The sequence below is a fragment of the Phyllostomus discolor genome, chromosome 4 (assembly GCF_004126475.2).
Source record: "Phyllostomus discolor isolate MPI-MPIP mPhyDis1 chromosome 4, mPhyDis1.pri.v3, whole genome shotgun sequence".
In the NCBI taxonomy this organism is placed as follows: Eukaryota; Metazoa; Chordata; class Mammalia; order Chiroptera; family Phyllostomidae; genus Phyllostomus; species Phyllostomus discolor.
In genome coordinates, this window is record NC_040906.2 from 31,608,849 (window position 1) to 31,634,605 (window position 25,757).

Consider the following 25,757-nt stretch of genomic DNA (forward strand, 5'->3'; position numbering starts at 1 on the left):
ACAGTATACATTTTAAGTTTTACCACTGGGTTATGTTAATTCTCCCATAGTATATTAATACAACTCTATCATAATATAGTCTTAAGGGACCTGGGCAACTGGACATACAGCAAAATATAATTAGTCCATTGTATTGATGGCATTGTGTCAATCATGTTAATCAGACTGGATGACCAGGAAATGGTACATACAGTGGAGGCCTTGGAAAGACACAGATGCTCCAGAGGGTGGGAGATAACCCCAATGAAAATTAAGGGTCTGCCCCATTAGTGGTATTTTTTAAGGTAGGATTTCTCAATGTTGGCACTATTGACATTCTGTGCCAGGAAATTCTTTGTTGCCGAGAGCTTTTGTATGCAACACAGGATGTTGAGTGGTATCCCTGGCCTTTAGATGCCAGTAATCTAAGTTGCTTTAGGTGTTCCAGTCTAGGTCAGGGAGAAAGACATATAGAAAGAATTATAATACCAAGTGGTTAGGGTAGTTAGACATGTTTGTGGTATTTTAGAAGCACCACACAAATGTCAAAGCAAGCTATCTGTATCTCACTCATAGGGTGACATTTCCTGGTTGGAGTGACACAGGGTCAGTCTTACAGGACCAGAAGGAATCAGCCAAGTGAAAGACAGTTGAGGATATAGAGGTGGGATTAGGAAGGAGGACACTTCAGGAAAAAAGATGGAGTCTCTAGACATTGCCAAGTATCCTTGGGAGACAAAATCACTTCCAGATGAGAATCACTGATTTAAGGACATGCTGGCCTGGGGCATGCCTGGACATCTCCAAAGTAAAGGACAAACTATTGCATCTTGTACCTCCCACCACTAAGAGGAAAAGAGCCAAGCCTTGTAGGTCTCTTTGGGTTTTGGGTGGCATCAAAAACTGCTGGCTTTGTACTGTTGCTACTGTTGTTACTACTGCCAACTTATCTAGGTTGACTCTGGTACCTACCTACAGCAGAAACCTGTCACTCACCCAAGGACTCTAGTCTGCCCAACATCCCTTCCTTACCTTTTTCCACAAATCCCACTATTTCTCAGGTGCTGATAAATTCCTATCTTCCTTTACCACCTACCCATTTCTTAGTTCAGCTGGAGACAACAGTTAGCCTAAACTGAATCATTAGTGGCAGTGTTTCCAGCTCTTGTGTGGTATATCTGTCATTGAAAATGCAGTAACAAAAATAATGTGGCAGGTCTTTTTGTATCAGCTAACAGAGGCAGTACAGAGCAGGAAAGTTTGGAAGATTTCTTCATTCACTGTTTAGTCATTCATTCATTCAACAATGTATTATAGTACTGCCAGCCATCACAGGTAATTGGACTTATCTCTGCTATTTCCTTCCCTTACTCCACTCTAGAAACACCAACTTTCTTGCTGTTCTTGGAACATCCCAAATTCATTGCCACCTTGGCATTCTTTTTTGTTATTGAGTAGCATTCCATCATATATATATGATATACATATATATATAATATCTTATTTATCTGTCCATGTATTGATGGACACCTAGGTTGATTCCATATTTTGGCTATTGTAAATAATGCTGCCATGAACATAGGGATGCATATATCTTTTCAAATTAATGTCGCCCCACTTTGGATAAATACCTTGAAGTGTTATTGCTGGGTTATACGACAGCTTTATTTTTAACTTTTTGAGCAATCCCCATGCTATTTTCTATAGTGGCTGCACCAATTTACAGTTCTCCAACAGTGTGCAAGTGTTCTCTTTTCTCCACATCCTCACCAGCACTTGTTATTTGTTTTTTTTTTTAACTTTATTTATGTTTAGAGAAGGGGAGGAGAGAAAGAGAGGAAGAGAAACATCAATGTGAGACACATCGATCACATTGATTGGTTGCCTCTTGTACTTGCCCTGACGAGAACAGAACCTGCAACCTAGGCAAGTGCCCTGACCTGGAATTAAACTGTTGCTTTGCAGGATGACACCCAACCAACTGAGCCACACCTGTCAGGGCTACTTGTTGGTTTTTTGATAGCTATTCAACAAGTGTTATGTGAGTTGTTATCTCATTGTGGTTTTGATTGGCATTTCCCTGATTAGTGATGTTGAACACTTTTTATATGTCTGTTGGCCATTTGTATGTTCTCTTTGTCCTCTGTGCATTTAAAATTTGGATTATTTAGGGGTTTTTTTTGGTGTTAAGTTGTATGAATTCCTTGTTTTTTATATTAACCCCTTATTTGGTATATAATTTGTGAATATGTACTCTAATTCAGTAGGTTATCTTTTCATTTTGTTGGTTTCTGCAATTTTTTAAAGATTTTATTTATTTTCAAAGAGAGGGGAAGGGAGGGAGAAAGAGGAGGAAAGAAATATGAATGTGTGGTTGCTTCTCATGTGCCCCCAACTGGGGACCTGGCCCGCAGCCCAGGCATGTGCCCTGACTGGGAATCGAACCAGCAACCATTTGGTTTGTAGGCTAGCACTCAATCTGATGAGCCACACCAACCAGGGCTGCAATTTTTTTTTCTTTTGAGATTAGGAAAAGCCAGCCTCCAAGTGCCCCTGATTAAAAAGAAGAACTGGGAAACAGCTCATGTACCCATTAGTAGATAAGAAGATAAAAAAGCTGTGTTACAGTCCTGGTCAGTGTGGTTCAATTGGTTGGAGGTCGTCCCATACACCAAAGGGTTGTGGGTTCAGTTCCCAGTCAGGGCACATACGTGGATTGCAGGTTTGGTCCCTGGTTGGGGCATTGCAGGTTCAGTCCCAATCCAGGAGCATATGGGAAGTGACCAATTGATGATTCTCTCTCACACTGATGTTTCTTTCTCTCTCTCCCCACTCCCTCTCTAAAAGCAATGAAAAAATGTCCTCAGGTGAGGATTTAAAAAAAAAGTTGTGTTAAATTCACACAGTGGAATACTACATGGCCATAAAAAGGAAATCTTACCTTTTGCAACAGCATGGATTGACCTGGAGATTATTATACTTAGGAAAATAAGCCAATCAGAGAAAGACAAATACCATATGATCTCACTTATATGTGGAATCTAGTGAACAAAATAAACTGATGAACAAAATAAAAACAAGGGCATGGACACATGGGACAGACTGACAGTTGTCAGAGGGGAGGAGGAGGGAGAGAGAGACTGGATGAAAGAAGGGGAAGGATTAGCCAAAGAACATATATGCATAACCCACAGACACAGACAACACTGTGGTGATGGCCAGAGTGAAGGGGGTGGTAGGGGCTGGGTGAATGTGGGCAAAGGGGGTGGAAAATGGGGACATCTGTAATAGTGTCAACAATAAAAAAAGTCAAAAAATCTATATAGAAAATAATAAAAAAGAACATATTTTCCTTTAAATTAAATGGCATTAGTGTCAATTGTCTAGGTTATAGAAAAAGTGGGGTACAGCCCTGGCTGGTATGGCTCAGTGGGTTGAGTTCAGGCCTGTGAACTGGGAGGTCACCAGTTCGATTCCCAGTTGGGGCAGGTGCTTAGGTTGCAGGCCAGGTCCCCAGTACCAGGCGTGTGAGAGGCAGCCACATATTGATGTTTCTTTCTATCTCCTTCTCCTTCACTTCCCCTCTCTCCAAAAAGAAATAAAATATTTTTTAAAAAATGGGGTACAGATCACCCCATTTTTACTTTTGAATCAAAAAGCCTCACCAGAAAAGGGTATAAAAGCCTACTTAACAGCCATATTATTTACTGACATTTAAAAACCCTGTTTTTTCTTACTGTCTGATTATCCAAGTCAGTTTTATTAAAGACAAATTAGTCTTTAGAAGACTAAGAGAAAGAGTCTCCTTCAATCTTATGCAAAATCCCTTATATCTCATTATCCCATATATGTCCTTGAACATAAAACTTAATATGTAGGTACCTAGAGAAAAACAATACAAAGTGGCCAGCCACTGCAGCTTCTCTTTATCTTGGAAAGACAAAGGAATGAGATGCTTACTTTGCAGATGCTTTTCATAACTTTTTTTTTTTTTAAAGATTTTATTTTATTTTTTTTAGGAAGGGAGGGAGGGGGGGAGAGAGAGAGAGAGAGAGAGAAACATTAATGTGCGGTTGCTGGGGGTTATGGCCTGCAACCCAGGAATGTACCCTGGCTGGGAATCGAACCTGGGACACTTTGGTTCCCAGCCCGCGCTCAATCCACTGAGCTACGCCAGTCAGGGCTGCTTTTCATAACTTTAATATATTTTTTTTGTTTACTAGAATAATACATGCTTATAGCAGAGTATATGAAAAATACCAAAAATAGTAAAGAAAAAACACTCATAATTCCATCATTCATAAACATCCATTATTAACATTTTTGGTGAATTTCCTTTGCATATATATCTTATCTGACTGTGATCACCTGGTATATATGAATTTATCTTTTAAAGAAAATATTTTATTAATTTTTTTAGATAGGGGAAGGGTGGGAGAAAGAAAGGGAGAGAAACATCAATGTGTGGTTGCCTCTTGAGCACCTCCCCGGCAACCTGGTCCACAACCCAGGCATGTGCCCTGGCTGGGAATCGAACCGGCGACCCTCCATTGAGCCACACCAACCAGTGCTATTTTCTAAATAACCCAAGAAATGCAGTGTCCTAGTGATTCTTTTTGTCAATATGAATGAATTCCTTCAGTTTGATGGATGATAGCACCCTTCTTTTTCCTTATTTTTCATTAATTTACCTTATATTGTTTTAAAATGTGCTATTCCTAAAAAATACGCTGTTCTATGTATATAAAAGAATATATATAATCTATGTGTAGGTTATAAATCATCCTGTGTAAGGAATATCTGTGGACCCTCTGCCAATCCAAGAAGTAGAATTTATTAGTGATTTGTATAATTATCTACAGTTTTCTTATTTCATCCCCTTTCTCCTCCAACTATTCTTTAAAGTTTAAAACAAGCAAATTAAACAATTGAAAATTTAACCCTTTAAGTTGATTTTTTTCATTGATTCTAATAAAAGTCCCACTTTTTTACTTAAAAGTCTTTACTAAGTATTTGTGTTTTGAGTCTATCACACAGCGAGGTACACACTGTTTTGTGTTGGCTGTAACCTAGATCCCTGTTATCGTAGGCTACTTCCTTTACCAAATTCCCTTTTGAAAGTTTTGTTCTTTTTTCAACTCCAAGGTCCAAGGCCAGAGTGACAGTACAAGCTTATTCTAGTATAAATTGATGTACAGAAAAAGAAAAAAAAATGACCTCCATATTTATTTTTTAAAAATTCACGATTTAGGAATGACTTTTAGGATTAAGAGGCATTTTATCATTGTTAATGCAGATGATCAGTGGTTTTCTAAGAACCTATAAAAGTTAAAAGGCTTTATTTAAATAAGGATTGCAAAGTGGGAGGCTGGGTGGAGAGGGGCAAAGAGGAAAAAATTAATAGAACCAACAATAAAATATTTTCTTTAAAAAGGGTGACAAAGTTTCTGCCGCATAACTTAGTAACTGCGCGGCCTTGCACATTTTGTGTATACTCCCTGCCCTAGTATTTCTCATTTTAAAGTGGGATTAGCAACAATTTGCCCACTTTACTGGGCTTTCTGAGAGGTTCTGTTGTGTTTGGGAATATGTTGTAAACAAAACCCCTACCCAAATTATAAGTAATTACTTCAAAAAAGACGACCTTGAATTACAGCGCGAAGGATGAGACTTTCCACAACTAAGTACTGCACCAGCTGAGACAGATTCTAGTTTGTCTGATTCCCAGACGCCTTCCCGGGAATTTGGACAAAGCGGATAGAAGGTCCGAGGTTTTCTGCAGCCCTGAAAGCTCTGTTTCCTGCAGTGACTGCATTTAAATGACCTCGTGGATTCCATTTTAACCCACCGCAAACTTATTCACTAAAAGGCAATGCGGCTTATTCAGCCAATCCTTTCCTGGATCGCCACGAAAACAGTCTCAGGTCCCAATTCTGGCTCCGCCCCCCCACCCACAATGCACCCCTCTGTTCAATCTAGGTAGCTGCTTTGTCACGTGTCACTCCACGAAGCGCGTTCCCGCTTAGCTCATGCGCAGAGATCAGCCCACATCTATTTTTCTCCGTGGCAGCGGGGACGAGCGGAAGTTCTTGGGAGCGCCAGTTCCGTCTGTGTGTTCGAGTGGACAAAATGGCGAAGATTGCCAAGACTCACGAAGGTAAGCGGTTTTTCACTAGTTTCATGTCTTTCCGGCTGCCCAGCCTGCTAAAAGTCTGTCTTTATGGGTTTCTGTCTCTTTCTGTGGTTTCTTTTGTGGAGGCCGAGCTCTCGCTTCAGAGCCTAGGTCGTTTCCTCCCCGCCAGCCGCGCAGGCCACTGCCCCGCGTAATGGCGTCCTACTTTTACACCCCCGACAGGCTCTTTGTTCCGTGTTTGGGTGCTGCTACTTCAGCGTTGCTTCTCTTCTCCTGACCATGGGGCCCCTGTTTAAACGGCTCGCTAAGGAGGATTTTAGGACAGGGGATCGAGAAAAGGGCGTGGGAGCAAAGTCTCACTTGTCTCTAGGAATAGTCGTCGGCATAGTTTGTGCATAGGAGGGGGAGTCAGAAAAAACAACTGAGATACGGCACCGCTTTTTGGGAAGCCCTAAATCGAGTTTAGTCAAACCGAGGCCTATTACTTTTAACTTGAGTAAATTTGTGTCTTCAGGCGTCTAAGATAACTTTTTTTTTTTTGGTACGAAATGATTTGGGAATAAACCCCTCCCCCCCTTTGGTTAGCTTTAGTATAATCTTTTTCTTTGGAGACCTGATTATCTTTGGAAACTAATAAAAAGGGAAGGACACTTATTAATGGACAAACTTTCTTCGAGATAGTTGATCGTTTTATGGAATAGGCGTATGCAAATAAAGAAAATGTTGGAATAGGCTAGAGTTCATTAAGGAGTATCCAGGAAAGACAGGAAATAGGGTCACTTTTTAGAAAAGATGAGGCATGGGGAACTGGAGCTGCAATCCTTGTTCTCTGACTTGGAATCTGAAATTTCCATCAAACACGAGGTTTCCAAGAGAATCACTTATTTCACACGTCGTTTCTGGGTACCTGGGCTGGATTTAGTATGTGAGAGGTAATAATGACTAAGGCCATCAAAAATTTTACAGTCCACTGGGGAAACGTGTGTATACATTTTCGTTGTTTTACAAGGCAAATTAATGCTTAAATAGAAGTATAAGCAGCATGTTCAGGGAACCTGGGTAACGGAGTAATTAATTTATGCCTAGAGCTATTTCATAGAGGCGGTGACTTGTCCTTAGTCAAAAGGATCATCTGTTTTAAATTAAGGGAGGATATTTGAGCCAGATAGAGCATCTTGTAACTCCTCAGGGAGTCGTGAAAGGTGTTGGGATAGTGCCCTGTGTTAGGAAAAAAGTATATGAATCTGGAAAGATTGATTAGGACCAGAATGTGAATGGCATTGAATAGTTGTGTCACCTAAAGGAACTGAAGTCCAGCTTTTTGCTATTTATGAAACATGCTAATGAGTTGACAGTGACTTGAATATTTTTAATGTTAGGTATTTAAACTTTAAACACTGTTTTAACCTAGAAGTGTTTATAGGTACTTATTTTTCTATCTTTGGACTATCTCAATCATTCCTTTTGCAAAATAATAGAAAATATAAAGATGTTGCTATTTTTCATTCAGGAGATTATTCATTTGGGACATTTTATGTCTTTGATTACTTGTTTATTGGTATCTTCATAATAAGGTACTCTTGGACAGGAAATGAAAGTTCTGATCAGTTTTCCTGCATGTTAGAAACCCAGTTAAAAGCTTTGGGCTATAGAAGATTGAAATTCATTGGCCAAAATTGCTATTTTATTTGGGTTTATGCTTTTAACTGATGCCATATTAGAACATTCAGTTTACCATCTGAGCACTGTCTGCGTAAAAGACACTGTTCATCACAGGCATATAGACAGGGTGGTAAATGTTTAGTAGAAATAAACATAGTATTTACAGTTTCTTGCTCCCTTATTGTCATTTCCATGGAGAACTTCGGTCTTTCATGGCCCCTCTCTGTTTTCACTTTAGGCCATCTCTGATAACCTGGAGCAGAATTAGGTGTGTGTGTTTTTTGTTTGTTTTTAATGGTAGCTACTAAAGCACTGTATAAATCTTTATTATATTACTTAGAGTGTTCTATTGCGTTAAAGTTTTCTTTTTTTACTCTGAGATTGTTGTGTGCAAGAGCTGTACCTTAGTATTCTCCAATACCTGGTACATAATGGGTGCTGAATATTTTATCAACATTTATTGAGATTAATTTGTACTGGATTTATTAAAGGGGTTTTACAGAAAGGGGGCACTTGCAGTGACCTTTGAATGATTGAGTAGACTTGGACATACTCGTTTGGCTGCGATAAGTGGGATGTAGGACTTAATCATATATTGGAAACCTCTACTGGAGAGGAAGAAGTGTTACATTAGCATCAGATTAGGGAAGCCTTTGAATGCTGAGCTAGGTTTGACTCTGGCTTTCCAATGACTATGGAAGTGCCCTCCTCCTCCTCCTCCCAGGTAAGAAGTTAATTTCTGTATTTTAGGAAAGTTGCAGTATCAAGGATGACTTACAGGGAATAAGAATAACCATTCTTCCTTAAGCAGTTGAGGTAGTTGAGAGAGAACTTGAATCTGAGTCTCACTGGAACCACTTTTTAAATGTGTAATGTATTTGTAACTTTTTTTTTTTTAGATTTTTTAAAAGTTATTTTTAGAGAGGGAGGAAGGGAGGGGGGTATGGGAAACATCTCATATGCTCTCAGATGCATCTCAGATGCTCTCTCACTCCCCCTGGCCTGCAAACTCGTGATCCTTGACTGGGAATCAAACTCGGGACCTTTGGGTTTGTAGGAGGAAGCCCAACCCATTGAGCACACACCAGTCAGGCCATGTTTTAAGTTTTGGTTTCGAGTTGCCTATCATCCTTTTGTTTAAGTAAGATTATATAATCTTTTCATCCTAAATAGGTTGCTGGTAAAGACATTTCTTTATTATACAGTACCTTCTTAATTTACTTTACTCGATTATGTTTTTAAAAGATTTCATTTCTTCTTAGAGGGGAAAGGGGTAAGAAACATCAATGTGTGGAAGAACCATTTGGCTGTCACACTGGTCAGAGCATTTTATTTTTATTTTTTATATTTTTTATCCTCACCTGAGGAAATGCTTATTGATTTTAGAGGGGTGGGGAGAGAAACATGGATTGCCCTTCGCATATGACGGAACCTGCAACCCAGGCGTGTGCCCTGGCTGGGAATCAAACCCACAACCTTTTGGTTAAGGGAACTGCCATCAACCAACTGAGCCACACCAGCCAGGATTGTGCTGGCATCAGTAGTTTGTACTTGAGATTTGTGAGGTAAATAATACTATATTTAAACTGGAGTGTAGTTTATTGTTGTGCCTTCCTATGTGGTTCTCACAGGCTGTTACTTCCCATCATGAGCCAAACTGATCATTTTTTTCCCTCACTGTCCCGTTGTTTTTAATATTTCCACTAGGATCAGCCCTTAACATACTCTTTAACCAACCTGATTATTTTTACCTTGGCAGTGTGGCTTATGCTTTCCGGTACTGAAATATAAAAAAAGCTGAGCTTATTCAAATGAAATGTAATCTTTTGGACCTTTCTACATGTTCGATTGTGTCAAATGTGTACAATTATTAGTGTACATAATCTTACTATCCAGCAGTTCTTTGATTTTGGCAAAGGAGGGAACACTTGTTTTGGAAAGAGGAAAATGGATTATCCAAAAACTCCCTTGGTTTGTTTTGCCACTATTCCTTGAATAGATTTTTTTTTGGGGGGGGGGGGGCATCACAAAGCTGAACAGTTTTTTTCCCCTAATTATTTGTTTGCAGAATGGCTGGAATAGTTATTTTATTTTTCTGCATTTTCAGAGATTTTTATTTTCCTGTGTTAAGATAGTTACTGCTTTGTAGACTTTTTCTTTGTTCTTTTTTTTTTTTTTTTTTTAAGAGAGGAAGGGAGGGAGAAAGCATCGTGTGAGAAAACATTGATTTGTTGGCCTCCATACGCAACCTAGCACCCCACACCAGGTACCAAACCTGCAAGCCAGGTGTGTGCTCTGACTGGATTGAGAATCAAACCAGTGACCTTTCAGTTTTCAGGATGATGCCCAACCAACTGAGCCACACTGGCTGGAGCTTTGTAGACCTCAGTATGAATGTTGCTAGAAAAAAATAAAAAGGTAAAAAGGTTGCTTAAAGATTTTTAAAGAGATTTTTTCTTTACAATTTTTAGGAACTCACTATTTTTCAGACAATAAGACGTACTCCCCCCTCCCCCAGTTTGGAAGGAATAATGGTGGTTAATGCTGCTGTGTGAGTTCTGTTTACATTTACATTGGTGGAATATTACATTATTTATGTTACTAAATATTTTACCACACTTTTGTTGTTTCAAAAATTTTTCCTATTTTCCTCTAAAGCTAAATGTGTCATTATGGTCCCGAAAAATACGGTATATTAATCAGGAGTTGATTGATTTGGAATTGATATCTGTAGTATTAGTACAATAATTTACCAATATAGTTGTCCTGTCGAGGTTTTTGTTGAAGGAAAAGGTTGAGAGGTGGGTTATTTTTCTGGATGTCTTTTAGAAGTCTCATATTGAGAAATCTTTGCTCACCACTTGCTTCTGGCTGGTGGGTAGAATAGATCAATCACACTTTTGGACTCAGACCTAAAGGTGTCAGTGAATAGTAAACATCCAAAGGCTGTGCCTCTGTAATATGTAATGAACAGTGATTAAAAGCTTGCAAATAATCTAAATTAAAAAATGAGAAATAAAATTTCATCAAAGAAGAGGAAATGCTACAAGCTAGACTTAACAATATCTGAGGCATAGAAATAAAAGGCACAGAAGGGGGAACCAGGAGAGGGACAAATTTGGTTGTATAAGGTGTGCCCAGTGGTGGTTAATCTCATAATTTATGTCGTAGTTTAGAATGCATACAGTAGGTAAGGTGTTCCCCATCTTTTCAAAGACCTCCAGTTCTATGGTACTATCTTTTGATGTCAGACTGAACTCGCAGATAAAACATTTGATGTATTTATAATAAAATTGCAATTTTAATATTTATCACATTTTCCTGGTAATATTAGTAATTTATCAGTAATATAAGTAATTTCTAAGTAAATGAAAAGTGGCAATAATTTTTTGAATGAATTGAGATTTCATTCAAAAACTTGCAAGTAATACAGTAATATAAGTAATGTTAAAAGTAACAGTAATTTTTAAGTACATGAAAAATGGTAATTTTTGAATGAATTGAGATTTCAAATGGTCTGACTCACACATTTATTAATTAATTTACACTTAATGTCTACTAGCGAAATGTGTGTTCTCTGGTAGTTGAAAATATTCCTAAGATCAGAATTCCCCTCCAAAAATAGGGAAATTACAATTGAATGGCATTTCTTTTCTGTGATCATTGGAGCAAGTATAGTTTTAAAAATGTATGTTTTTATCTAAACATTTAGAAGATTTTTACCTTATCTAATCAATTAACAAGACCAGTAAGGCCAGAAAAGTGGGGAAAAAAAAAAATGACAGATTCAGAGGAGTTGGAACTTTGGAGGTTGAAGATACTCCATAAAAGAGCTAAATTTTTTTGTTTATGTGTAGCAGAGGACTCCATTTCGGAGAGAGAGCATTTACTTTTTGTTGCATTGTGGTCAGAAGTCTTGGTTTCAAGGGACTAGAAGAAAGAACCAAGAATGAGAAAAAGGGGTGAAGCTTAAGAAAATGATGCTTAATTTTTTTCAACTTTATATTGATAACTGTAAATATATGCAAACTAGAATAGTGAAATGAACCCCCCATGTTGCACCCATCACCTAACTTCAAAAGTTATAAACTTAGGACCTGCCCTGGCTGGTGTGGCTCAATGGATTGAGTGCTGGCCTGCGAACCAGAGGGTTGCCAGTTCCATTCCCAGTCAGGGCACATGCCTGGGTTGCAGGCCAGGTCCCCAGTGGGGGGCATTCGAGATGAAACCACACATTGATGTTTCTGTCCCTTTCTTTCTCACTCCCTTCCCCTCTTTCTAAAAACAAATAAAAAAAATCTTAGGGCTGATTTTGTTTAATCTGTATACTGGTCCCTTCTATCCTTGTTACTGTGAAGCAAATTCCAGATGTATCATTTTATCTGTACACTTTTAAGTGTATATCTCTAAAATTTTATTGCAACTAATATTAATAAATATTTCAGCATTGAATTTTGCTAATTGCCTTATAAACATTTTTTTCCCAGTTTGTTTGAGTCGTTACAAATAAAGTCTGTATATTGTGAACAGCCTTAAATCTTCATGTTCCACCTCCATCTCTCTTTTTTTTTCTTGTAACTCATTTGTTGCAGTACCTTTTATCCTGTAGAATTTCCCAGTCTGGAGAGAAAGGCAAGAGCAATAAAAACATCCAGGATTACTTCGTAGCCTCTCCTACCACTTCAGCTGCAATCAAGATGTTAGGAGGCCTTACAGCAAGGGAAGCTTCAAGAAAAATTACTGGCTTTAGGAATGTACTCAGTTCTGAAATCATACTTCACGTTTAGGCTGGACTAGCTATGGCAAGGAAATATAACAGGACTTGCAAATTCAGATGCTTTCCCATTATAATTTTAACAGCCATGAATATACTCTCGCAGTTTTCTAGCAAGCTTAACTTCCAGGTGAAATGGTTTTGTATGAGGAGTCCCAGTGATACATGCACCTTAGAATACCAATTTAAGAAGAACCACACCCACGACAATTTATCCCCAAGGTTTTCCCTTGAGTGAGGCTCTTTGGTAAATGTAAGTCTGATGCTAAACTAGTATTTTGATTGCTGGTCTAAGACTTTTTAAAACCACTTTCAGACTATTCCAACTCTTGGGATTTGAAGGACTACCCATAACTTCAGTTTTAGGATTCCAAATCTACTGTCAAGATGGAGAATCCCTGCTTTCTTTTTAAGTGTTTAGCGTCATCAGTAACCAAGAGTCCTACCATTTTCCCCTCCCCCAACTTTATACTAAAGATGGGGGGTGGGGGGGAACAGAAGTAAGGCCTTCATCCAGAAAATAGGATAATTTACAAATCCACATTAATTATATCTACCTCCAGACATTCTTCTCTTTAACACCATGAAACAAATTTACTAATCTCACCTCAGTTTTTCATTTTACTTGTTTTGTTAATCTCTCCATTTCATCTCAAATTTATTCTTCCTCTGTTGTACATAATGTTACATTTCTCCTTTGCACATCAAAAGGACTAAGGTTTTTACAACATTAAACATATACTTTTGATAAGATGCAGCAGTCCTGTTCCTATGTTTTTACCCAGTGATTATTAAAACTTACATTCTCCTAAAAACCTGTACATGAATGTTTGCAGCAGCCTTATTGGGAATCTGTACAAACCTGAATGGCTCTAAAGAGAGTGGATCAACACAGTGTAGTACAATGTAATACTACTTGGTAGTAGACAGGCACAGATTATTGATACACAAAACAACAGCAAGACTGAAATCTTCATGGGTTCAGATGGACTAGAGCACCAACTCTTGGCAGTCAATCCTTTGTGTGACCACTAGGAGGTCCTAGTCTCTTGTGCAGTCAGTACTAGCACATGGTATCCATTTTTATTTTTCACACTTGAATGTCTCAAACTAGAGGGGGTCTAAATTTGAAAGGGATTAGGTGGGAACAGAGGACTTATGTTGATTATAATTGAAGTAGGGAAAGATTGATGTGAACATTTCCTTTCTCTGCTCTCTCAAGTCTTTTATTTAATATGTTGGGCCTCTGGTTATTCCTTTTAGTACATTCTCATTTCTTTTTTATATTTGGCAACACATTTTACGTATTGATCATTTGTTGTCTGAAATTGTCTATTTGCTCATTTTTAGTCAGTTTTTATTTAAGAAAGTACAGGAAGTTCTGGCCCCCATGGCTCGGTTGGTGTGTGTCCTGTACACTGCAAGTTCGCTGGTTGGATTTCTGGTCAGGGAACATAGCTAGGTTGCCAGTTTGATCCTGGGTCCTCTGGGGTGCCAGTGGAAGGCAGCTAATCAATGTTTCTCTCACTCTCCCCCTCCCCTGTCCCCCTTTCCTCTCCCCCTCCCCATCTCCCTCCTAAGAATCAGTGTCTTTGAGAAATTTAAAAAAGTACAGGAATACCTGCATACCAGAAGCTATAATACATTGAGGTAGATTTGAAACTAAGGAGATAGAAGACAGCTTTGTCTTTCTGAGATGTGAAACCTTTATCAAATTTGAAGCTATGGAATTTCATAAACTGACACGGATGAGGGAGAGAAAAATTTGGCAAATTACTTTTAACGACTTCTACAGGTTGGAGATACATTTTTATTATGAAATAGTGGAACATACAGAATGTGTAGGAAAAATACAATGAACACAATGTAACCCATTGTCCAGCTTTAACGGTTCTTCTGAGTTTGTGGGATCTATTGTCTGAACTTTGTGGATATTATATTTATGTAAATGTGCTATAGTTTACAATGCATAAACAAAACCCAGTTTTTATCCATAGTTTCAAGCAATACAGAAGTACTATACTTGTTTTGCATATAAACATTGAACTTGTAAAACCTGTATACATTTAGTAATGACCTCCCCTCAGAATTAATTACCTATAAACAGCTGCCTAGCCCCAGAAGACTTTGAGCTAGGTAATTTTCTTGCTAAATTTTGATGTAATAGGACTCCATTCGTTATATACAGGGACTTGATATGAATACTAATTCAGTAATTGTATATCTTGGTAATTAGAAAATTCTGTTGCTAATCAGTAAGAACATTAAATCAGTAGGTAAAATTTAGTAGCTGAGGGTAGTTCTTGAATAAATGTATTATCTAAATAAACTAGATGCTGAAAACTTATAATGGAAAATTCTTTAGAAGGAAAATAAGCTGTGTGTGATGTACTGAGAGGAAAAAGCAAGCTACACAATGATAATGTATAGTATGATGCCATTTTTGTAAAACAATACCCCTTTCCTGTTTCTTTCTTGTATATGAGCTAGGAAAAAAAAGTGTAAAGTGAAGTTCAAAATTGGAAATTTTGTTAAGGGTGGACTGGGGCTGGAAATGAAGGTGTGAAGGGCCAATTATGAGTTTTCCAGGGTGTTAATAATGCAGAAATCTTAAGTTGGAGGTTCTGACTTATTTATTATAACAGGTGCTTCAAATGATTGCTATAGAAGCAGGCTTGCAGGCTATCTGGCTGGCCTAATTCACCCACTTGTGTTTACTGCTTGGACTTGATGGCAGTAGCATTTATGGTGCTTTAGAAAGAACCTATTTACTTAGAAGTGATATATGCACTTTGTGGTTTATAAACCAAGTTTCAAATACTTCAGAAATGGAAATGGACATAAAAGAAGAAAATGAAGAGTATTTATTTACACTTTAGCCAGTTTTGCTAACCAACCTTCTTCTGTGTTCTGGGAGAAAAAGTCTCTGGGGTGTGGGCTGGGGGAGGAGGGGAGCAAATGAGATTTTAAAACTAAAGAAAAAATACTTAAAAGAGAAAAAGTAGAAGAGTTAAATGAACCACCCAGCCCAGATGAGGATATCTGTGAGTAATTATGGTGGAGGTCCCAGACTGCTCGGGCTCCTGTAACAGTTTCGAGGGGAGCTATGCTGGAAAAATAACTGGAGATGATGGTCCCATGATACACTTAAGATACTGAGATCTAGTTATGGCTGCTAGTTCAGTAGTAAATCTGTTAAATTATTTTGAGTTTCTGACACTTGCTCCTGCTCTAATGGGGAAATGTGACCCATCTGTACCTTGGACTAGGAACTGTTACTACATTTTCTGCTTTAAACCACACCCACTTTGAGGAACTACGGAGGGTTTTCTAACTCTTAGCTTAGGGTGGGGGTGATTATTTGCATCTTTTTCCTTTTGGATCCTTGCAAACTAGTAATGAGCTTTTTAAAATGTCTGGTATCAAGGGCTTAATTCAGTTGAAAGCAATGAGCTGGCAAAAATTGAAACTCTTACTTGTTAGGCTGCAGAAATTACTGGCAGTACAAATTTTGTTTCTTTTCAAACTTATGTATTATCCAGGTAATTAAAATGAAACATTAATTTGTAATTTAAAGTTCCCTGGTGTCAGGAAAGACTAAAAAAAGTTGGAAGATTGGTCTGAATTTGAAGGAGACTAAAGACATGACAATGAAATTCAATGCCTAGTTCCTGCTTGGGTTGTGGACCAAAGAAAAGAACAGCTAGGAAAGGATGTAACTAGGACAATTAGGGAGATTTGAAGCTAGATTATATATTAGATGATAGCATTATTAATGTTTAACTTCTTGAGCATGTTAAATCTGTTGTGGTTATTTATATAGGAGAATGTCCTAGATCTGGAAACATGTGCTGAAATATTAGGAGTTTTAAATGGTTTAGAAATGTACAAACATGTATTTCCTTTATCTATTATTTACACAGTTGATGAATACAGATGAAGCATATGTGGGTGTTCATTGTATTATTTTAATTTTTCTAGTCTTGACAAAATTAAAAATTGAGAAGTTTGGGAAGCACTTGAGAGGAGTTGATACTTAATTCACCAAATGTGCATCTTCTGAAGTCTGACCTGTGGATATAACATGGTGCTTGTTGGAGGAGTGATACAATCATTTAAAAGAATCCTTTATGTTGTAGGAAACTGAGACAAACAAGTTTAAGTAATGCATTAAGTAGAGAAAGAACCTTTCCTTGAAGGTAGATAGATATATTGGTTCCAGATCTCAGGCACTTAGTTGTTAAACTAAGAAGTGTTGTGGCAGTCGCAGCCAATTGTGTCGAGTTCTGATTTCCAGATTTAAGAATTTAGACATTTTTTATTGTTTCACTGTTTGCTGTTTAGGACATGACCTGGAAGCTTGTTGGGAGTACAGAAACTTAAGTCTGCTGCAGGCCTATTTTAACAAAATCTGTAGACAATTTTTTGCACATTCAAGTTTGAGAACCACTCTCTCTAGTACTGTTTTTACATTTCTGGTGGTGTTGATTTTAAATAAACTTGACTTGTTCTTGGTCCCTAGTCAACATCAACAATATTATTTTTTAAGTTGGAGAAAGCTTTAGAATTCAACAATAATTTAATAAAAATTGGTAACCCATTAATGTAAGAGTAATTTGTAGTTGATGAAATAGTAAGCGTCTCCTCTGTATGTATTTTCTGTTGAAGTGGAGGAGCTGTATTAAATGTATTAAAATCAATACTTTATATTTTAAAGTTTTCGTGCTTAGTATTTTGATAATACCTAGTAGGGAAATGTGTGAGCGCTCTTCGGAAAATGAAATTAAACTCTGTGTTAACTTTGTTACAGATATCGAAGCACAGATTCGAGAAATCCAAGGCAAGAAGGCAGCTCTTGATGAAGCTCAAGGAGTGGGCCTTGATTCTACAGGTTATTATGACCAGGAAATATATGGTGGAAGTGACAGCAGATTTGCTGGATATGTGACATCAATTGCTGCAACTGAACTTGAAGACGTAAGTACAAAGTAGTATAAAGCATATGAGAGTCAAGCCCCCCCCCCCCTTTTTTTTTGATGGTAAGCAAGAAATATAAAGGAATTTTCTCTTTGAGTCATCTGGTTTAATCTGGGAGACATTTTGGAGATTGGGGGATCTTTCTTTTGGAGAATAAAACTGTTGAAAGTATTCTTTCTCTCTAAAGTTCAAAAACTTTTGAAAGCACTCAGTTCTGAATCTTTATGTTAAAACTGATATGTTTAGTAAAGCATCTGCAAGTCATTAACTGTTGCAAATTCCTGTTATCTATTGAGCTCTGTCTAGAGTAACCCATGTGAGAAGTGACTTTCTGTCGTTGTGACCTGATTTCTGACCTGTGCTTCGTGCTCTTTGTCTCCCCTTTCCCTTGCCATTTTAATATGAATAGACTACTTCTTGTTACTGATATTAATGGGCTCTGCACCTGTTTCAGTTATTGTGGAGGATGACCACCTCTGATTTTGAAATATATCTTTTACAATGTTTTTATATATTCCACATAGCTCACATATTGTCAGATTATCTCAAACATCGAAATTTGGTGAAATAGCTATCCATTTTTGTGTAATTCAGTAACATTTTATTTATATAGATAAACTTGTTATTTTTATTATATTCAAGCTATACTTTATTTTGTAGTTGGCACATTTTTAAAAAGTTTTTATTTATTTTTAGAGAGGATGGAAGGGAGGCAGAAAGCGGTAGAGGAACATCAACATGTGAGAGAAACATCGATGGGTTGCATGTTTCATGCCCTCAACAGGAAACCAGACATGTGCCCTGCCTGGCAATCAAACTAGGAACCTTTTGGTTTGTAGGCTGGTGCTCAGTCCACTGAGCCACACCAGCCAGGGCTGTAATTCGTACATTTTTTAAAAAATAAACTAAAAAGTCCCAAAGATAAAAATTCTGGAAGCCAATCATACCTTCTGGTAAGAGACAGTGATGGCTGTGTATTGGAGAAACTCGGGGGGCATATAAGTGTTTCAAATTTTTTTAAAAGACTTTTAAAATTTATTTTTAGAGAGAGAAGAAGGGAGGGAGAAAGAGACAAGAGAAACATCTGATCCATTGGCAACTGGGGACCTGGCCCACAAGCCATGCATTTCCCTTGACTGGGAATCAAACCAGTGACCTTCCAGTTTGCAGGATTATGCCCAGCCCACTGAGCCACATCAGTCAGGGCACTTGTTTCATTTTTAAATGTGTTAAGATCTTAAGACTTACCACGGTTGAACTTCTACACTAGTAAAATAATGTAACATTTTTCTGTTTAAACGTACTACTTAAATACATTTAAAATTGATTATATTCTACTTGTTTCTGTGGCTAAATCATGTTTGTTTGTTTTTTTTTTTTTTAAAATGAGTTAAACGAGGAAACTGGAGAGTTTTAAATAGATTGTTTATAGTTTCCAAATTCGAAAAACAAATTTTATCATGCCTTCTATGAGAAAACAAAATGCTGAGATTTTTGTAGCTCATATCTACTTTTAATTGGCTTCCACAGAAAGCATTCCTTGTTTAATACTTCTAAAAGACTAAAAACTAAGTTTAATTTCTTTAATAGTGTTTTTTGCGTTGAAAACTTATGTACAAGTTTATGAACAAGGGATTCAGACATCACACTTATTGATTTCATGTTGAATCTTAGTGTTTTCTAATTTTTGAATTCTGATGTTTTTTTAATGGGTTTTTGGGGACATTTCATTGCAGGATGATGATGACTACTCTTCATCTACAAGTTTGCTCGGTCAGAAGAAGCCAGGATATCATGCCCCTGTGGCATTGCTTAATGATATACCACAGTCAACGGAACAGGTGACTTTTTTTCTTTGTTAAATCCAGAATTTATTCAGCTAAAGAAAACTCTCAATTTCCATGGAAGCCTACTTTGAGTCATGTTATTAGAATGTTTTGAGGAGAGTTGATTTTGGAAGAATTAGAAATAATACTTAGTTAATTTTATAAAGATAGTTTGTGAAGAATTGAACTATGGAAATACAAATGGATATTATCTCATCTCTGTGTTTTTTTTCATATTTATAAAATACAAAATATTTTATCAGTAGGCAGCTAAACATTTTACATGTTTTATAATGTTCTGGTTTTTTTAACTTTTAAAAAATTTTAATCATTGTTCAAGTACAGATTTCTCCCTGTAATGTTCTGATTTTTGTTTATAGTACTCTGTTTGGTTATTTAATAAAGTAGGTATTAATGAGACATAATTCTTTTCAGTATGATCCATTTGCGGAGCACCGACCTCCGAAGATTGCAGACCGAGAAGATGAATACAAAAAGCACAGGCGAACCATGATAATTTCCCCAGAACGTCTTGATCCTTTTGCAGATGGTAATTCTTTCCCACTTTTCTTTGAGTATTCACGAATTTGTTTGTATTAATTTGTCTTTAGCCCTTTGATTTTTTTTGGCATGCTTATGAATTTGCTTTTCTTTTAAAAAACCCCCCTTATTATAGATGTATATAGATTTGGTTGAAGTCACAGATGCCATATTCTTCATCTTTATAATACAAGTTTTCTTTCCAGGTAGAAGGACAAGAAAATAATGAGCCAATGCCATAGAAACGCAAAGGGTTAAAGGTTTTTCTTTTACTTTTGTTTTGGGTACGCTTCCTATACTTGGAACAGATATGTTTTTCTGCTCAAAATACTTTCAAATTATTGAAAGTTTTCATTCCAAATCCTAGATTTTAGGATTGTTAACTTTTTAGAAACTGTTTCTCACATTAGAGCTCCCTTATATTGCTCTAAATATAGTTTAGTAAATGCACCTCCTACTTTGCTTTAAGCATACTTAAAATTAAAACAAAAGTATGTATACAAAGACTTTGATATTTTTAATAGTTGGAGTTTGTTTTGCTAATTTTAGAGTGCAGGTCAGCACAAGGGGCATAGTGAGCCTGATGGAAGCTTTCCTCAGGTGAGTGAGTTTCAAAATCAAATTAGGTGCCTGTTTCTTAAAATGAGATTCTGCTGCAGGTTTACAAATTAGACTTTCAGCCTGCATGAATTAGTAGGGATATTCTTTTTTTACTTGCATAATTGTAATTGATTTAAACATGTATGTCAGAATTCACAGGCCCATACTAACTGTCCTTAATTTCTTTCCTACAGCAGTACTGCTATATGCCAGTCCTGTCTGCATTCTTAAGGGTGCAGTTCAACACATCCTCTCTAGATTATGGTGAAAAAGTATTCCAAAGGAAGTCTTATCAGAGCTAGTGTCAGAAAGAATGACACTATCAATTGGGCATGATCTTCAGCATAGGAAATGTCTTAAGAATTTTAATATCTTCCTAAATTGTGTTGCTATACTACTGTATAGCTAATGATCACATTTCTGAAACGAAGTGTGCCTCTGTGAATCTTGTTATGTACTGTTTGGGCTTCTTTAAGATATTTTGAAGTTTGAAAAACGAATATTGAAATTTTAACCAAGAGACTAACACATCTCTTTGTACACCACTTGTCTTGTGTGCATCATAATAACCGGTAGAAAGTAATATATTCAAGTAGTGTGTTTTCACTTGTAATTTATACTTTCTAAGAAAATAAAAATGTTTCTGGGTCAAGAAAACTTTATAAAGCATGAAGCCCTTTTTTAGTAACCTGACATGAGAATAAGATTATAGGTATATTTTTAAAAAGGAGATTTTCTAAACTGTAACTGTTTAGAACATTGTATGAAGAACTTACCTAGTTAATAGTTACTTGTAGTCAGGATTTAACATCTTGCAACAGGTAATGTTTTGAATATAAATATCTTTCCAAGTGTTACTAATGGTAAAGAGATAATTTTCTAGGCTTCTATTCTGCTGCTTGAAGTCAGAACTGCTGATGGAGACAAAGGCACGAAAGTGTACGTATTCCGGATTAGCAACCCAGGAACCCATCACTTCTGAAGACTAAACTGTGCTGTCATTTTGCTTTTATATGCATTAAAATATTTGTTTTAAACTGCTGTAGATATGTTTGTGTTCAAACAGGTTAAATTGATCAGCAAACTCAATAAAAAGTAAGATATATAATTACTAAAGTTTTCCATCAAAAAATAAATTAAATGATTATGGAATAACATAATACTAGAGCAGGGCAGATAAATCAATTGAACCTAATTACCTTTTATTTATTGTACACTTGTCCTGTTGCTGTTCTTTTCTGCAGGAGGGAAAACCCCTGATCCTAAAATGAATGCTAGGACTTACATGGATGTAATGCGGGAACCAGCATTTGACTAAAGAAGAGGTATGAACCTAGTTTTATTTTATGGTTGTGAAAGTAAAAAGAAGTTGAGATTGAGAGACTTTTTACATTTTCTTTTTATTTGCTGCACAAGTAATTCAGTAGTATTGATAAAGTTAAGCTGACAAAAAAACTTACCCAAATTCTACCACCTTCCAAATTAAACTGTTCGTTTTTCTAGACCCTTTTTAGTCCCTGGGCCTATCGGCCATGCATATACACGTTTGGTATGTAGAATGTGCACTTTCTTCACTCAAATTTTTGAGGGAAAAATAAGGATGAGATTTATACATGGGTATAATGATTACATTCCATGGGTATAATGTACACAAAACGTGGCTGTGCATTATACACGACAAATATAGTATTTTCTCTTGAATACATGGGTGGCGATGATTGATAATGTTTGTCTGAAGCCAGTGTTAAGGGAAAGCCAAGTAGTGAAGTCATTCCTTGAAAAGCACCTAATTCTCTCATAGGATTGAGGTTGGGTGTAGATGGAGAATTCTTCAGAATTCTTGATGGTCTACAAGATCACTTATATTTTAATAGCGTCTATAACTTTATTATGAAGAATATATAGTAATTTGTTGTATGGATTAAGTGGAGTGGTGGAACCCCTCTTGAAAAATCATAGGATAAATTAAATGCATTTGTTAAGATCTTATATATAGTATTTAACATAGCTATAATTTAAACATTCTTTCTTTTTAAAAAAATTTTATTCATTTTTAGAAAAGGGACGGGAAGAGGGAGAGAAACACCAGTGTGTATTTGCCTCCCCCCACCCCCACTGGGGCCCTGGCCTGCAACCCAGGCATGTGCCCTGACTGGGAATCAAACCGGTGACCCTTTGGTTCATAGGCTAGCACTCAGTCCACTGAGACACACCAGCCAGGACTAAACATTTTCACTTTATATCTTGTTACCTAGTCTGAATTGCTATCTGAGTTTTAAATAAAATTTTTTAATGGAAGCATTTTGATTTGCCAGCATGACTGAGGTTTTCTTCACTAACTATATAAAGTACAGTGCTCTGTGTTATAAATTTTGTATTGTTTCATCTCTTGTGCAGAAAGATGTTGTATAGAACTGGAAATACAGAGAGGAGAGGGAAAAGAAGCAGGGACTACCCAGTAGCATAGAAAGAAGGAGAGTGAATAAGAGTAAAATGACATTAAATAGAAATGATTGTATTAATGATATAAAAATATATTGAAAATGTTTTAAAGGTATTCCCTGGCTATTCCATGTTTTTAGAGAGAAATTAGGCAACAACTAGCAGAAAAAGCTAAAGCTGGAGAACTAAAAAGTTGTAAATGGAGCAGCAGCGTCCCAGCCTCCCTCAAAACGAAAACGGCGCTGGGATCAAACAGCTGATCAGACTCCTGGTGCCACTCCCAAGAGCTGTCAATTGGGATCAGCAGAGGTGATTTCATTTTTATTTTTAATATCACTTTTGTAATTTTTTTGTCATAGGAAATATATTAGTCTGCTCTCATAACATATCAGAATATCACAGATTGGGAGGCTTAAACAGACATACTTTTCTCACCGTTCTGGAGGCTTGAAGACCAAGATCAGGGTGCCAACTGAAAATTGAGATTTTGAACAATATATGTGCTTTACTCACCTAATGGAAAATTCCCAACTCAGTAATATATAGAATCTTTTTAAATATAAAAATAGTCGATTCTTAAATTTAATATGGTATTTATGGAAAATTGCAAACAAAGCTAGCTAGAACTCTTACGTGGATAGAAGAGGATCCAATTTTAAAGCAAACTACATAAAAGTCTACTGTACAAACCTACAGCAGAGGTGTCCAACCGCGGCCCCGGATGGCTGTGAATGCAGCCCAATACAAAATCGTGAATTTACTTAAAACTTCATGAGATTTTTTTTGTTATTAAATGTCACAATGTATTTAATATGTGGCCCCAAGACATCTTTTTTTCTTTGTGCCCAGAGAGATGCCAAAACGTGGGACACCCATGCTATAGTATGTTTATGACTCATAATTTTAAAGACACAATTTCGTTTTTCTTAAACTAAAATCACCTACTGTTTTGATATGGTATTGTCTGTACTGTGCAGGTTCTTTTGATGTGTGCTTAACTCATGCCCAAATCACTTACTACTCAGTTTCTATTCGAATTGCCATGTATGTAACCTTTGATTATTTAGCCTTTTTTCACTGATCTTGCTAGTACAGTTACTGCAAATGTGGTTTGTAAATATAAATTCATCTTAAATATTGGAACTCATGTGTACTATGTAGTTATAATTACCCCAGGGTGATCCAAAACCTGCTTGTCTTAATCAAGTAAACACAGAATGAACAAAAACGCAAAAATAGTGTTAGTGAGAAACTCAATGGGCGGATGTCTCTAAGCCCCAGTTTGAGAACTAGTGATAATGACTAAAGCTGAAATTCTTTTATTACAGATTTATACAGGGAACCATAGTGGACTTTCCTAAAGTTATGGAGCTAGTAATGCCAAAACTAAGATTCATACTCAAAATACAATTTTTTAAAAACTAGGGCTTATTTTACTGTTCCAGATTTGAAACTTTTAAGTTGTGTTTAGTTGTAAACATACTTCCTAGAAAGTAGGAATCTCTTAAACAGGGTAATCCAATTTAACTTAATAATAGGGAACAGAACTAAAGCATTTATTTGTTTAAATTTTTTTTAGTTTTTATTGAGCTCACTGGAGTGACATTGGTTAATAAAATTATATAATTTCAGGTGTACAATTCTATAATACATCATCTGTGTATTGTGTGTTCACTACTCAAAATCAAGCCTCCTTCCGCTGCCACTTACCCATTACCCTCTTCTACCTGCCCCCCCCCCCCCTTCCCCTCTGGTAATCACCACACTGTTATGTGTGTTTAAGAGTTTTTGTTTTTGCTTAATCCCTTCACTTTTTCACCTAGCTCCCCAGCCTTCCTCCTCTTGTAGCTGTCAGTCTGTTCTCTGTTTCTATGAGTCTGTTTCTATTTTTTTTATTCATTAGATTCTACAGATAAGTGAAATCATGTTTCAAGTTTTTTTTAACAGAAGCTTTCCAATTATATTTATGTAGGTGTATAGATGTGTAAAATAAAATGTGTTTGTTCTGTTAAGACCCCTGGACATACACCTTCTTTAAGATGGGATGAGACACCAGGTCGTGCAAAGGGAAGTGAGACTCCTGGAGCAACCCCAGGCTCAAAAATATGGGATCCTACACCTAGTCACACACCAGCAGGAGCTGCTACTCCTGGACGGGGTGACACACCAGGTCATGCAACACCAGGCCATGGAGGTGCAACTTCCAGTGCTCGTAAAAACAGATGGGATGAGACCCCCAAAACAGAAAGAGGTACTTATAATGGAGTCTGGGCAGGTGTTTGGGTGAAGTGTTGACTCAGTGAGTGGTGTATTTATAGGCTGAAATCTGTTCTTCCTAATCCTGGCTAGATAGGCAAATAACCAGCTGCATTAGGACAAAGAACTGAGCAGATCACGACAGATACTTTTCCCTTCTTGAAGAGGTTTAAAATTTATTTTAGTAAAAGCAGTAGGAAGTAAAGTTTGTAGATCATAATAACCTCATTTTTTATTGTAGCAGGAATATACACAGTGTGAAATTTACCATACTAACCATTTTAAGTGTACAATTCAGTGGCATTAAGGACATTCACAGTGTCATGCAACCATCACCACTATTTCATCACCACGAAGAGAAATTCTATACCCATAAAATAATAACGCCCCATGTTTGTTTCCTCCCAGCCCTTGGTAACTGTGTATAAATCTATCTAAATTATTTTTTGTGTAAACCATTTAAAGCTGTTGTTTATGAGAGCTGTAGTAAGTTAAGATTTAATAACACATCCTCTATATTAAAATTTTATAAAGAATTTTTTTAAAGACTTTATAGGGAGAGGGGAAG

At 36.8% G+C, this 25,757-nt stretch overlaps 1 protein-coding gene and 1 long non-coding RNA gene across 2 annotated transcripts in view; one reads left to right on the forward strand and one right to left on the reverse strand.

The window, feature by feature from the left end:
* The window catches only part of SF3B1 (splicing factor 3b subunit 1), a 57,055-nt gene that overhangs the window by 17,620 nt on the left and 13,678 nt on the right, over positions 1–25,757 (forward strand). The window contains 9 exon segments of the mRNA XM_028508630.2: positions 5,959–6,136; positions 17,359–17,525; positions 19,262–19,366; positions 19,787–19,901; positions 21,736–21,794; positions 21,796–21,816; positions 23,074–23,121; positions 23,123–23,242; positions 24,947–25,184. Of these exon segments, the coding sequence (XP_028364431.1) occupies positions 6,109–6,136; positions 17,359–17,525; positions 19,262–19,366; positions 19,787–19,901; positions 21,736–21,794; positions 21,796–21,816; positions 23,074–23,121; positions 23,123–23,242; positions 24,947–25,184 (901 nt within the window). The 5' untranslated portion in view covers positions 5,959–6,108.
* On the reverse strand, positions 6,654–15,011 carry LOC118500034. Its single transcript, XR_004902560.1, has 3 exons — positions 15,001–15,011; positions 14,735–14,739; positions 6,654–6,742 (listed from the first exon to the last, which is right to left on the reverse strand). It is a non-coding gene; the product is annotated as an uncharacterized LOC118500034 (long non-coding RNA).